This window comes from Cinclus cinclus, chromosome 8 (assembly GCF_963662255.1).
Source record: "Cinclus cinclus chromosome 8, bCinCin1.1, whole genome shotgun sequence".
NCBI lineage: Eukaryota > Metazoa > Chordata > Aves > Passeriformes > Cinclidae > Cinclus > Cinclus cinclus.
In genome coordinates, this window is record NC_085053.1 from 7,388,475 (window position 1) to 7,403,004 (window position 14,530).

Below are 14,530 nucleotides of genomic sequence, written 5' to 3' on the forward strand. Positions count from 1 at the left end.
AACCCAGAGAGGTCGGCAGCAACTGACCCCGTTCCCATGTGACAGCTATCCAGAGCTGGAATAGCATTGGGAACGAGCTGTAGCCCTGCTGAAAAGCATCGTGGGGCTGGCTCAGCAGAGAGGGCATGGAGCCAGGATTTCAGCTCTCTGCCAGCTCAAGGTTGAAATACATGGACAGGATAGCTCTCCCTGCTTGTCCTGCTCTCAGTTTGTGACAGCTCCGTGGCTGTGTTTCCATCCCACACCTTTGCAATAGGAATGTCACTTAACTCTGAGATGCCCATTTCAGGAAGTGATTCCAAGCAGTGTGGTTTTGGAAGTAGAGTCCTTGGCACTTTTGGATGATTCAGCCCTAACAAGGTCTTTGCAAGAGCAGAGTTGTAGCTTTTATTTGCTGCTGACTTCATCTGTCCTGCAGAATCCAACATATAAATAAGAAGACAGCTGCAAAGATGCCATTGATTTGGGTGGAAGTGGCCTGGGAGGTAAACAGGATCATGCATCTTGAAAACCAACAAAAAACAGCACTTAAAATTATTTAAACTTTACCAAACTCTCCTCTTTGATCTGTGACATGCCTGCCAATTTAGCCATGCCAGCATCCAAATGTTTCTGCAGATTAGTAACATCAAATGCTGTTCAGACTCTGCTGGAAATATTTTGGGGATGGGAAAAGTCCCTGCCCATGGCAGGACAGTTGGACTAGATGACCTCTGAAGGTCCCTTCTAATCCATACAAGTCAAGAAGCTCTAATTCAAGGAGACTTTTTTTGCCAAGGTCTGGGCTCTTGAGTTTTCCCTGGGAGCTGAGCTTGCGGCCAGGACTGCAGTTGGAAAGCCTGGGATCCACTGCCATAACAAAATAATTGTGGTGAGCATTGCTCCTGTCACAAGGTGAGAGGCACGCACAGAGTTTTGATATCTGCAGTTTAAAGGCCCAAAGAGGAGCACAGAATCCTTATTTTAATCACATTTAATTCAAAGGATTTTTAATATACATATATACCTGTGTATGTATATATATATATATATATATGTATGTATATATATATATATATTTGTAACCAAATAGAAGTTAAAACTATGCAAACCATACTGGCTGCTTCTTGAAACTAGTCTCCCAGAACATTTTGGAATTGAGTAGATTTGGAGTAGACTTGCTATGGGGTTTTTGTTTTGTTTTATAACCAGTAAAATGCAGCAGACCAAAGTTTTGCTGCAGTTAGTCTAGAAATTTAGAATTTTAGACCAACTTAAGTGGGTTACAAAATTATCTGAAGAACCCTACCATCTCTAAAATATTTCCATCTGCTGAAAGGCTTTGGCTTGGCAAACACAGAAAAACACAGAGGCTGGGACTTAGGAGAGATTGAATGTGATGTTTTGGCTCATGGAATCAAGGAAAGACTGGGAGCATGTTCTTTTGGATGTAGGATTGAGTTGGTTTCAAGGAATCTTCCTGCTTGGGAAAATGTTCATTGCTGAGATGGAGGCACTGATCAGAGCATCCCTGGGATGAATTCTGGTTTTGATGGAGGTATTGGAAATCTTCCTGCTGAGTCTGATGGTACCAGAGTTTAGGCTGCTGGGAGAAACTCCACATGGTTTCTGCCATTTCTTTGTGTCAGATCTGATCTTTCCTTTTAGGATTAACTGCAGTATATCTGTAACTTTCAGTGACCTTTGGCTTTTTATTCCTGGAACTGTAGACAATTCAGGTTTCCCATAACATTATCCTCATCCCAACTGTGAACAAGTTACTACTGCTTCTTATAATTTATTGTCTTTCTGTTCCTGAATGTCTGTGTGATCCAGCTGGTCGCCAGCACCACCTTCCAGTGCTTCATTAGCTTTTATGCACAGGGAATTGTTGCAATGGATAAGTTGACCATGCTAGTTGGAAGAGTAGAAGCTTTTGGAGAATGACTTTTGCTTCCTCTAGCTGTCATTAGGGAGTGCACACACACATACCTGTATATACATATATAGAAACAAATATAATGTGTTTCAATATAAACTCATTTAGCATTTTCTTATTTAATTTATATTTTAATCTAGTTGTAAACCAAAGTATTACAGTTTGTGATGTCTCTTGGAAGTAGGAGGAGCCTTTTTTAGGTGGGAATTTTGAAAGGTCTTTGGTGACAAAAACATGGATATCAGTAAGACTTAAGGACTTGTGCTGCTAGGGAGTTGCAGCCTTGAAAGGATTTGCAATTTGCTGGTTAAAGTTTGATGGTGGGGCCTTCTGAAGGCATTCTGCATGGTCCTAAACAGTTTTGTTGTAAAACAAGGGTGTTCTGGCAAAGCTAGAAATAAAAGGGGAGAAAAGAGAAAATCAGATTGTAATCTGGCACAGCTGGGAGCTGGAGAGGAAGCCACAAAACCAGCCACTGATGTATCTAGTGTCTAATTTAAAGTCTTAGGAAAAGAGCCATTGCTGTTTAGTAATGTCTAGAAGTGCTTGGGGTTTGTTAATAACTTTTGTAAAGGCATGTTCTGCTGTCACCAATGGGAAGAAGTAATGGGTTCAGAGATAAGATCTTGCTGATTTTTCTGTGCCAGGGAATAATTACCTTTCTGAGGAATTAGCAAGTTCTAAGAATAAATTAACCTCTAACATGTCCCACAAGCTTGGCAGTGGCTCTGCTTCCTCTAGGGAGGAGGAAGACAACTGAAATTAGAAGAGAGCTTATCTGTTTTCAGCCCTGGCTGGTGCTGGTGGCACTGGAACCACACAGGGGGATATGCAGAAATGTGGAACAGGAGCAAAGCATCACTGGGACGAGGTAGTGCATGTATCTGCCATGCCATGGATGCTGTGGGCAGGGAAATGCTGGATTTAGAACCTGCACAGAGGCAGGAGCATGCAGGAAATGCTGCTGCCTTGTGAGACTCAGGTGTCCAAAGATGCCTATCCTGGCACATGACAGCTGAGCAGCACCAGTGTTTTCCTTGCTGGAGCTGGAAATAGTAAAGAAGGAAAAGGGTTCAGTCCCAAATCTGTAGGGGCAGATTTGCTGTGAGCATTTCAAAAACTGTATTGGAAGGAACTGAAGTGTGGAAAGGGCAGTACCAGACTTCAAAGTGCCATTTTCTGAGTTTTCTAGCAAGTGTTGAAGTTTGATTTTGTTTCAGTGCTTTCTCCTTTACCTATACATTTTTTCCTATTTAAACTCTGCAGCTCAGGGAAGGGTGCAGAGAAGATGGAGGAAGACCCTTCCTGGAGGCACATGGTGGAAGGAGGAGCAGCAGTAGGCAGCAGTTTATACAAGGGAAAATCAGATTAGGTATGATAAGACATTGTCTCACCCTGAGTGCAAACAGCATTGGATCAGGTTGTCCAGAGAGGCTGGGAAATCTCCATCATGGGAGAGTGCAGCCTCCAAGGTCCTGTTTCCATTAGACTGTGCCAAGCTGTATTTCTCTTACTTTTTTTTTTTTTTTTTTTTTAGTTTTATCATGTAAAATGGGCAGCTTTACTGGCCTTCCTAGCTCATATCAGTTAAGCTTTTAAAACATGTTCAGGTATTTTTAAATACTGCTGTGTAAGTTCCTTGCTTAATCTGACATACTCTGATTTATTATTTTACTGCAGTTACCTAAGGCAGTACTTTAAAAAATCAGTGCATTCATTTTTTTGCAGACTTTCAGCTTAGTTTTTGATAATGTACTTAACACCCTTCCCCTCAGATCTATGGCAATATGGCTGCATTATTTTCATACTGCAGTGAGGTTTGTTTATTTATTTAAACCTTCCCGTTACCTTTGCAGTCAGACCCAACACCATTGGCTATGAAACTAATGAGAAGTGAAAAATGAAGTTGGATTGACTAATATACTGCTGGCTGTAAAATACAGAAAGTGGCAGTATAAAAAGATAAAATACAGTTGAAAATAGTTACTCAAATCACAGAATCACAGAATGGTTTGAGTTGGAAGGGACCTTAAAGCTCATCTTATTCCAACCCCCCTGCCATGGGCAGGGATGTCTTCTAGAATTCCTGAGTCTGGGGCAGGGGGGAGGCATCACAAAACTAGTCTGAAAGAAACAAATTTTAACTTGATGATGCCAATTAATTGGCTCCCCATTTGGTCAGGTTTTGAAAGCTGTTTCTTGAGGCTTCCCTGGCTCTGCTTGTTTTTCTGTCTTGGGCATTGATTTGATATGGGGGTTTGTGCCTCCGAGAGTATTTTCTGAGAGTTTGCGTGTCTAAAGAAACTCTGAATTACTGTGAAGCTTTTCTTGAACCCTTCCTTGCCTGTGCATTGGTAACTGAACACAACTCGTGCCTGCAAGAGCCAGTGAGAGGAGGGTGGCAGCTGTGGGTGACACTAACAAGAAGAGGACAGTGCAATTCTCCGGCTGGATTTTGGGAAGGGGAATGAAGCCCCACCCCCTCTGTGGCTGTCCCCAGCCCCAGTGTTCTTTCACTCCATGTTTGTTTGCAGAGGCTGTTTACAGGGCTCCCTGGATCCCCACCAGAGATGCAGGGAAGGAGGGTGTAGATGGCATGCAGGCACTTTTCTGATGTGTTAGATTTCCTAAGCCAAGGTTGTGCTGTTGGGGGAAGCATCCCAGGTGGGATTGAGAGTAGAGAGTATTGAGATTGAGAGCATTGTCACAGCCTTTGCTTAAGACTAACTCCTTGGGTTCCCCTAAGGCACTGACCTGAGCAGAAAGCTGACACCAGACAGCTTCCAGGGCTCTGTTGTGACAGGGCAAGTGCTGCTAAGGAATATTGGGAAGCGAGACAGGAGTGTTGTTCAAATAAGGCATGGTTCTTTTGTGTTGGTGGGAAACATTTCTCACATTTAGGGCAGACAAGAGCAATCCTGGCTGGCAAAACACTTTTCTGAATAAGGTCTTTTAGAACCTGAATGAGAAGGAGAATAACATGCATCTGTGTGTTCTTGCAGTAACATATTCCTCACCTCGTGCCCCACACTTGCAGGGAGAATTAGCAGAGGATGAGAAGACTGGATCAGATGTTAATTCATAAAAATGGAAGCAAGGTATTTCAAAGCACTGCTTTAGTCTGACAAAGGAAGGGAATGAATGCAGTTTTCCCAAGCCTCGAGTGTGTTAAACACTAACTGCAGCTCCCATGAGCTATGGCCCCATTGTCCCCAGAGCTCCCCTCGTTTCCCTGGTGTCTCCCCACCTTTCCTGCACAACACTGTGAATATGATAGCTGTAGCTCTTTTTAAAACTTTGGTTTTTTTCCATTAAAACTGCTCAGAGCAGGAAATGCTGTCCTACTGCAGGAGCAGATGGGATGTGACCCCCAAACAGGGCAGGGCTAGCTGAGTAGTGGGAGAGAAAATTTAAAGAGTTAACAAGGGAAGTAGCTGTCTAGCAGTTTGCTAATCAAATTCCATCTTGTAACAAACTTAACTGACAATCAATATCTAAAATACAAAAGCCTCTTAGAGGAAATAGTCAAGGATATATTCACCAGAAAGATTTAACTGAGATAACTTAATAAAGAGCACAGGATTTTTTTATTTTCTTTTTTTTGTTGTTGTTGTTTTTTTGGGTTTTTTTGAGCAACCACTCCAGAAATGGAGTTGCATTAAGAAGCAGTGTATTCACAGGACAGTAACTACCTCTCTCTCTCAGAGTGCTGAGGTTACTACACTACACACTCTAGCAGCAAAGCTTTCACTTTAAAGATATTTGTTTTCCTTACCTCTGTGTTTCAGAAATGCAAGTCTGCTCTGTAAAGTGACTCTAATGAAAATGGCATCTGGCAGGAGCAGCAGGTGTCCCTCGGGGTCCACAGTCCTTCTTGGCCTCCAGTTCCTTACTGTGACCCTTTGCAGGTTGACCATGGGGCTGTGACAGTTTAGGGGGTCTTTGTCACCTCCTGTGTGCTGTGTGACAGTGAACTGTCCCCTGGGCCAGAGCTATGAGACCACATTCCTGCACTGGGAAATCAGTTAATGGTGGGGAAGGTAAAAGGAGAATCCATTTCCCTCCTGCTTCCAAGGCAGCAGGCAGCAGTTTAAAAAAAAAAAAAAAAAGAAAAAAAAAAAGCAATAAAATACAAACACTTTTATATGTTGTTCATTAGTCAGCAGATCTGACTCTGCAAATTTATATTATATATATATATATATACACACACATACAGAGAGTTAATCTCTCATGTGAAAAGGTGCCATTTTTTTTTTCTAAACAGAGTCCCTTTCCAAACTAGAACAGCACTTTAAATAGGTTCCTCTTAAAAAAAAAAAAAAAAAAAAATTAAAAAGCAAACCCTTTTCTGCCACAATGCACTTTAACTCATCAGACGAGTACAGCTGTGGCTGGTTGGGACACAGCTGTACGGGCAGCCAGCTCCTGGGCAGCCACAGCTCGGGGGGAACAATGCTGCCAGAGCTTTTTTGGGCATGGCAGCTCTACCTCCAGCAGCCCCCTGGGCTGACATGGTCCCCACGCTGCCCGGAGCAGCCCCGCAGTGCCCAGGCACTGGTGGCTGTCAGGAGACTTTCTAATCTGTCAAGAGAAACCCACTCTTGCCTGTCAAGAAGATTTAAACCCCGTTTTTTAACAGGTCAGAAGCTGCACCTAGTTACAACCCAGCTGGCGGCCCAGGGCTGAGCTAAGCTGAAGAGCAAAGCCAGAAAAAGCTGTTACTGGGGTTGTGGGGTTTTTCCATAACAGGAATATGGAGCCCTTGTCAGTTCTGTTTGGTTTTTTTTCTTTTTTTAATCCAAGTTTGTGTGTCCCACATTGATTCTGCTCTGAGCTGGTTTGCAGAGTAACCATTGGTAACAGAAATTGTGCTGTCACCTTCAACTAGTGACCTATAAATCAAACCTTTTGAGGACAGGTGTCCTAATACTCAAGACTCACTTTCATAGTTAAGAGATTTCCTGCTGTACTAATTATTCTTTCTTTATTATTTTATTTTTGATTGCAGTCCTTATTTCAAGAAAAAAAAAAAGTCAGTGTTCAGACTAGTCTGGAGTAGGCTGAAGAGTAAGCCTGCTGTAACTTGCAGATATCAGACTGTTCTTCAGTGATTTTCCAAGCTGTTTCCAAACTGGCCCTCCATAACTGCTTCCCTTTTCCAGCAGGCACTGGCATGCTCCATGGCCTTTGTGTCCAGGGACAGCCAGCACTGCTGGAGGGGGGGTGGGCAGGGGAACCAGAGTTGGGAAAGGGGGAAATAAAACCAAGATAGAGGGAACTGTACAATTGCATTGAAAGCAGTTTAGCGAAAAGCGCTCTTGTTGGACAGCTTTAAGAACAATGTGAATGAAAACTTAGCAACTTGGGTAAGAATCTTGGAAAATTCTATAAATGTATACTTGAAATTCTGTTTGTATTAAAAAAAAAAAAAGCATTTTCTTCTTTCTTTTAGCACTGTGTAAAAGAACATTATGCATGTGAGTGGTATGAGAATTAAATGGTTTAATACTCAGATCCTTGTCTGTGTCTTACAGCTGACTGGTCCTTACCCAACGTGGAGTTCCTACCTGGTCCCAGCTGTGGGCAGCTCCACACTGTCTTAAGTGTGCAGCTTAAGAGAGGTTGCACAGTGCCAGGCTGCTGTTCCTCACAACTCAGATGGCTTCTGTAGTTTTGGTTGAGTTTTGTCTTGCCTCTTCAGGAGGCTCAACCCTTTTCAGTGTCCCCAGGAGGAACAAGCCCTGTGCTCTTGTTGCAAGCCAAGTTTTGGATGTTTTCCCAGCTGCCTATGGCAGGGGAAGAATTTTGATTCAGTGCCATGCTAGGGAGACCCAGGCACTTCCTCAGCCCTCCTCTTTCACCATTGTCCACCTCCACAGCCTGGAGCCCAGCTGGAAAAGGCAGAGATTACAGGAGGTTGTGTCGTCTCCCAGTGACGTTCACAGGCAGAAGATGGGATCCAGCAAGAAAAGCCACAGTGGTAACTGCCAGAGGAGGGCAGGGAGAAGAAGAGGAAGAGCTGCTTTCAGAATTTTTTTTTTTTTATTATTTTCAAAATGCTTCCCCTTTTCTCCAGGGTCACAGCTTCTTTCCAAGGTACTGCTCCAGGAGAGCTTGTACCTCAAGGAGCCCCTACAGGACATGTCAGATGTGTACAGCTTGTCATAGCCTGTGGGACAATGGAGGAGGTGGCTCTCCATGTCCCAGTCACACACTGCTTGCACAGGTGCTCAAACAGTCCCACTAGGAAAAGGCAAGAGTCAAAGCCCTGATAGCTTCCAAAACTAGAGATCCAGTGATCAAAGATCTGACATACCAGCTCTGTCCAAGTTAAGTCAGTGCTTGGCTGCTCTGGCAATTCCTGCCAAGAGAAGCCTTTACTAAGGTGGATATTTCACTGATCCTACAAAATCCGGAGTAAATGGCCTACTGGGGAGTGCAACCCACAGTCTGTACACACCATTTCCATCACCTCCTGAGGACAGTAACTGTGCTTTCACTGTCTGTTTGGTTTGAAACAGCTACTGAAATGGAGAAATCTGCATCTTCAGGACCGTCCTGCCAAAGTTACTACAGCCACTCTGAGAAAGTCAAAAGGTCTGATCAGGTGTGGCCTGGCATCAGGCCAGGACACCTCAGCTCCTGGAGTACACTTGCAGGTGAAATAATGTATTTTTTTCAAAGCTATAGGTACTGGTTACCTTACCTGGGCACTGTCATCATTCATGGGCACTGCCGCTACAGTAACTGTTAGATGAAAACTTAAAAAAGAGTTTCAAAGTCTTGGCTATGGAAGAATGGTGCTGTGACTCTCAGTGCTTGGGCACACAGAACACACCTGAGCTGCTGGCAAGCAGGGCACAGCAGTTTGGCAGCTCTTCCACCTACATGGAGCTACAGAAGGGTGTTCCTAGCCCAGCCAGCACAAGCCTTATGGCTGCTGCTGTTCCACTCACCTTTCCAGTGTGGGGCCCCATTTGTTGGAAAAGAACAATTCAAAAAGTCTAGGAAGTGGCTTAGTGTAAACTGTGCATTCAGAGAGCAGTCTGTTACAGATCTATAGGTTTTAATGAACTAAGCCATCAGAGTTACAGAGGGTTGGGCACAGGAAAGACAGCAATGCTGGACTTGGGTGCCACAAAAATACTGGTGGCCAGAGGAAATTCGGCTTTCCTTGCCACAGAGGACAGGACAGGTGAGGTGACCTATGAGCCCCCTCACCTGACATGGCAGGGAAGAACAGGGACAGCCCAGCTGGATGCAGTCCCTCCCTGCAGCTGGCACCAAACAGCAGGACCAACCACCCCAGGAGCAGCCCATGCTTTGTGGCAATGCCCCACCTCCCCTTTTCCCGAGGCAGAGGAGGGAGAAGTGAGGCCCTACCAGCCCCTTTAGGAGCAAGGATCAGCGATCCTGCCCATGAAGATGATGGTGTTGAGGGCAGCTTCCCGGATGAAAAGCAGGAAGGGCCTGTTGGCATTGAAGATTTTTCTGTTCATGGGGAAGGAACGGCCAGAGATGGTGACAGCTGTAGCAGCTGAGGCCTCACTGCCTTCTTCATTCACCTGCCAACCAAGGGAGCAGATGGGATTAAAATACAGGCATCATGCAGCATGGAGGGGGTTCACCCTCCTCCTCTACAGAAAGCAGGGGCCAGCCTCCCTCCAACGCCCCAGACTGCTGAGAAGTGAAGACTGTAGGTTCAGAGCTCTTACTTCCCCTTTAATACTTGTTTTTAAAAAGCAAGAGGAAGACATGCCAGCACAAAACAAGGCTCACCTCAAGGAAGGCTTTGTGGAAAGCCTCAGACACATACAGGTCTGTGCGGCCCTCTGCAATGATACCTGAAATACAAAAATACACACAGGTAAAACTGTGAGTTTAGAGACAGCTCAAGACAGAACACATTCCCATCGTTCATCACCTGGAATTAGGCAGGAGGCAGGGCTGTCCTAAAACAAAAACATCCTACTCCGTGTGCAGCTGACTGCTAAACTGCCATGTCCTCAGTGCAGAGCAGGGCTGAGTGTCCATGGTGGGACTTTACCACAGAGTCCATCACTGACTGCAGCAACATATAAATGGTTTTCATGTTCTTGTTCCTTGTGTGCTGCTGCACCTTCTACCCCTCTGCACCTCTACCCTGCAGTGCCCTATCCCCACATCTCACCTGGGAGTCTGGCATTTTCCGGACTGAAGAGATCTTCCAGCCCCATTTTCCTCAGCTTTTCCTTGACACTGAAGCTGTCCTCAACACGGAAGCGAGGGAGGTAGACAAAGAGAGACATCTCCTTCATGGAATCTATCCAGCCCTGCAGTTTCTCTGATGTCAGGTCTCGCTCCACCTCCTCCAGTGGTGTCCCAGCACTGGGCAGGACCAGCACCATCGTGATATCATCCCCTTTGTAAGGCATCTCCAGCACCTGGACTTTGTCCTGGAATGCGTAGTTGAACTTGGACTCCTGGTACATAGTTGGGACTTGGCAGGTCTCACCACTGGCTTTATGAAATACATCCAGTTTTGTGTTTGGAGCTGGGAACTGCGATTTCCAGTGCCCCTAAAAAGGAGAGGGGGAAAACAAACATGAGCACCGTGTCTTCTCCAGGGAAGTGTGCTGCTCCCCAGTTTTGTTAGCTGTACCTTAAAATAAATGGTGTTGACCAGAACCAAGACAGTGAGACCATCAATACCACCTTCTGGGATCACTTCTGTAATGCGCCTCTCTGTCTTATTAGCCACCCACTCATTAATGATCTGCCTGGAAAGTTCTGGCTTCTCCTAAAGGAAGAGACCAAAAAATGGTTAAGTCAAGGGTTTTAAACATCTCTTTGTAACCCTTCTGCATGAGACAGGTTCACAGGATATGCACTGGGGGAGGACAATGACCTTAGGTATGATGAGTGGGGATGTGGCTGTGGTTAAGGTGAGCTGCATCCCAGATTCCCTGCTGCTTTCACTCATGTCCCACACACCCAGAGCAGAGCACTTCCAGGCAAAACACAGGGATGGACTAGGGGTAGGGGGGTGGAACCAAACAAAAAAAGCAAAACCCTGAGTAGTTCAAACTCACTTTGAAGTTCAAGGGCCAGAGTTTTGCTCCATAAACGATTTCACTGATGTTCTGGTAAGTCTCATTAAAGACCAAAGATTTCTCCCCAAAGAGACGGTTGGCTGATACCAGCTCTGAGGATTTGTTTGCTTTCTTGTAAAGGCGGCAGTTCAGCTTGGCAAAGAAGAAATGGATCTGATCCGATGTCTTCTCCGAAATGGTGTCAAATTTAAAGACCTGGACAAGCCAAACAGCAACAAGGAAACCATGAGGAATCTTGTGCTCCTGGGCCCCAGAGGAAATGGTGGTGCAGCCTTTGCCTCAACAGCAACAAATCTGCAGGCCCTCGGCACTCCCCCATCCATGTGTGGGAACCCAAATCTATGGAAAATCAACACATCACCAGCCCAAGACCTCCTTTGGAGAATCCAAATGGAGGATTAAACTCTGCCCAGATGTGGAGGTGCTGCTCCTCTTTCTAACACCAGTTTTCTTGCTCTCTATACCCTGCCTTTGACCTACCCAGCTTCCCCTTTAAGTGCTGTTAAAATAAACACAGTGTTCATAACCCCTTACCACACTCCAGAGATGAGCTTTGCACCCACAGGACCTAGAAGCAGCTCTTGGGTCATACCAGGTCATGGGTGGACTCACATGTGCTAAACCCTCCTGTGACAATGCTGAAGGCTGCTCCTTCCCAGGAGGAATTCTCATAGCCTTTTGAGTACTTCTGGTACATCTTATCTATTTTTACAGGGAATGGGAATATGTAACAATCATTTTGAGGGTGGATTTTTGCAGCACAGGGAATTTTTTATCTGTTGCCAGCTGGAAGGGCAATTATGAATTGTCTACTGCTATCCAACCTCAGAGCTTTAAGGCACAGAAAAATCCCACAGCACATTGCTCTTTATGAACCTCCAAGACCTTTGGCACTGTTTCCTGTAAGGCAAAGCTGGTGTTAGCAGCCATTTCATAGTAAAAAAGGGGGGTTAGGAGTGCAGTTGTAAGTGGCTCAATGGGAAAAGGTTCCCCTTCCAGTGGGAAGGGCTGCTCAGAGAGGAACACAGAAGTGAAGATTTTGGAGATGTGGTTGTAGCTGCTCTGTTCAGGCTGTGTGGATAATGACAGGAGACCACCAACATTATTTGTTTCAGAGGTAGGATCTGTACGGACAGCAAGAGAGAGGACAAGCAGAGCAGTTTGATTCACACCACCTCATAGCAGGAAGAAAGGCTCCTCTGGGCTGAGGTCTCCGACTGGAGAAAAAGTTAAGGGCAGCATCAAACCCCACATGGCAGGTGAGTTGTCAGGTGAGTGAGTCTGATATTGTGAAGGATGCTGGGACAGGCAGGGAGTTAAAGTGGTCACATGAAAGAGCCAGAACTCAGAATTACCTCTTAGTCTGATCAGAACTATCCCCTAAACATAGGGCCAGCAGGTGGAGGGAGAGGCTCCCTGTGTACAGGCTCCCCTGCCCTGGAAGTCTGGTGGACTGCAAGGTCTCCTGTGAGTCTGATTTCTGTCCCAAGAAAGGGAGAGAAGGAATGTGAAAAAGTCCCTCTGTCAATGGGACTTGGTATCATGGCTTTTCCTGCTTTTTACATAAGGAAAAGGTTAGCTCAATCTGCAAGAAGCAAACTGTTGCCATTTCCTTCCCTCACCTTCCAAATGGGCTTCCTTTCCTCCAGGGTCTCAAACCCATGGAATGCTGGATCCAAATAGGGAGTAAGGGGAAAGAGCTGGGATCTAAACAGATCCAGATAGGGGGCTTGAAGCAACCTGGTCTAGTGGAAGGTGTCCCTGCCCATGGCAGAGGATGGAAAGAAATGAGTTTTAACGTCCTTCCAACTTGGGATTTCCTTCCCAAGGCAAGAAGCCACCCTGATCCTGAGAGTAGCCATTAGCCATGATCACCTTTCCTGTCTTTCAGACTTGCTACAGGAAAAGGCTGAGGAATCTCCACCAACCTCCATGAGCTGCTGGAGGGTGCTGCCACAGGCTCCGAGCTTGGTCATGGCGAAGGCTGTGGAAATGCTGAGGGGTGACATGAAGATGTTTTCCCGATTGTCCTTGGAGTCAGCCAGGTACTTGTAGAAAACAACAGCAAACCGAGAGTTGGCTTTTGACAGCTCCCAGACCCGTGGGTTGGTGGACTCTGGGAGCTTGTCCTTTGCTGGCTCTTGCCCCTCACCCTCCTGGGGCTTCTTGTCAGGGTTGCGATAGATGCAGATGGGGTTCACTGGGATGTCACGTGGCTTGGCAGTGCAGATGTCCTCCACGGCGTAGTGCTCAGGGGCAGCCAGCCCCCAGACACTGAGCAGACACACCACCAAGAGACGCATTGTCCTGGAACCAGAGAGAGAGCTTAGACTCTGTGCTGCCTGTCCATGAAACCCACGCTGCTGCCACAGCCCGTTCCAGCTAACATCACAGTGACAGGAGCCCCATAGTCCTCTCCAATCATCCTTTGCCCTGGACCTGCAGGATAAACGAGGTCAGACAGCTAGCAGGAGGACAAGCCTGCCTGTGAGCACACAATGCTTTCAGAAGCAATACACTAAACCCATTGTTTTCCCAGTGACCTGGGGCCCCTCTTTTTTAAGCAGCAGGTTCAGCCCTGACAAGTTTGCACCGAAATGAATGATTTGAACTTTTGAGTCCTCCCTGTTGGCCAGTGAGATGGCTAAAGCGTTAAGCACCCTGCCAGGCTCACCTCAGCTTTACAGCACTTTTCAGTTACTGATGTAGGAGATACTATGGCAGAGAAGAAAGGTGGTAAGGAAAAGGTCTCCAAGGAAGTTGGTCCCTCCATGGACTGAGCATCTCTAATCCCCAAAAAATGTACTTTATAAGCATGTATAGTGTAGCTGGTGCATCACACCAACTCCTGTCTAGAGTTCATACCACCTCAATGCAGGACACTGGTTGTCCTTAGTACCTAAGGAGTGAAGGCTAATGGCAATTATGGGATTCCAGCAAAAGCAGGTCTCTGAAAATCTCCCAGCAAGAGAGAGATAATTTATATTTTTCCCTTTACTAAAGGACACTGAATCTCAGAACGGTTTCAGTTAAAAGGAACCTTAAGTATGATCTGGTTGCACCCTCTGTCATGGGCAGGGACACCTTTATTAGGTCCAGGTTGTTCCAAGCCCTGTCCAACCTGGCCTTGGACTCTTCCAGGGATGGCCAGCCACAGCTTCAGTGGGCATCCTGTGCCAGGGTCTCCCTGCCCTCACGGGGAACAATTTCCTCCTAAACCCCATCACCCACCAGCTCTGGCAGCAAGGCCTCAGGAGCCATCCCAGGGCTGACAGAGCATGCTGCACGCTGTGGTTCCAAGATGCCCTTTGCATGACTGCTTTGTTTATGTACCCCACAGGAGGAAGCTCAAGCACCACAGCCACAACAGTTTGGGAAACAACCACTAGGAAGGGCTGGCAGACTGCCCAGGTCTTGCCTGCTACAGGGAACTTTATCCAACATGTCTAAATTGAGCAAGTCTCTGCCTGCCTAGACATACTCATTGCCATGACTACCAAGAATGGCCTTCTGAGAC

At 46.1% G+C, this 14,530-nt stretch overlaps 1 protein-coding gene across 1 annotated transcript in view; it reads right to left on the minus strand.

The window, feature by feature from the left end:
* Positions 1–8,945: 8,945 nt before the first annotated feature.
* Positions 8,946–14,530, minus strand: part of RC3H1 (ring finger and CCCH-type domains 1) — a 72,575-nt gene continuing 66,990 nt past the window's right edge. Inside the window, exons 20-25 of the mRNA XM_062497766.1 lie at positions 12,942–13,320; positions 10,993–11,208; positions 10,563–10,700; positions 10,092–10,479; positions 9,701–9,765; positions 8,946–9,486 (exon numbers count right to left, since the gene is read on the minus strand). Of these exons, the coding sequence (XP_062353750.1) occupies positions 9,313–9,486; positions 9,701–9,765; positions 10,092–10,479; positions 10,563–10,700; positions 10,993–11,208; positions 12,942–13,320 (1,360 nt within the window). The 3' untranslated portion in view covers positions 8,946–9,312. The remainder of the gene's footprint in view (positions 9,487–9,700; positions 9,766–10,091; positions 10,480–10,562; positions 10,701–10,992; positions 11,209–12,941; positions 13,321–14,530) is intronic.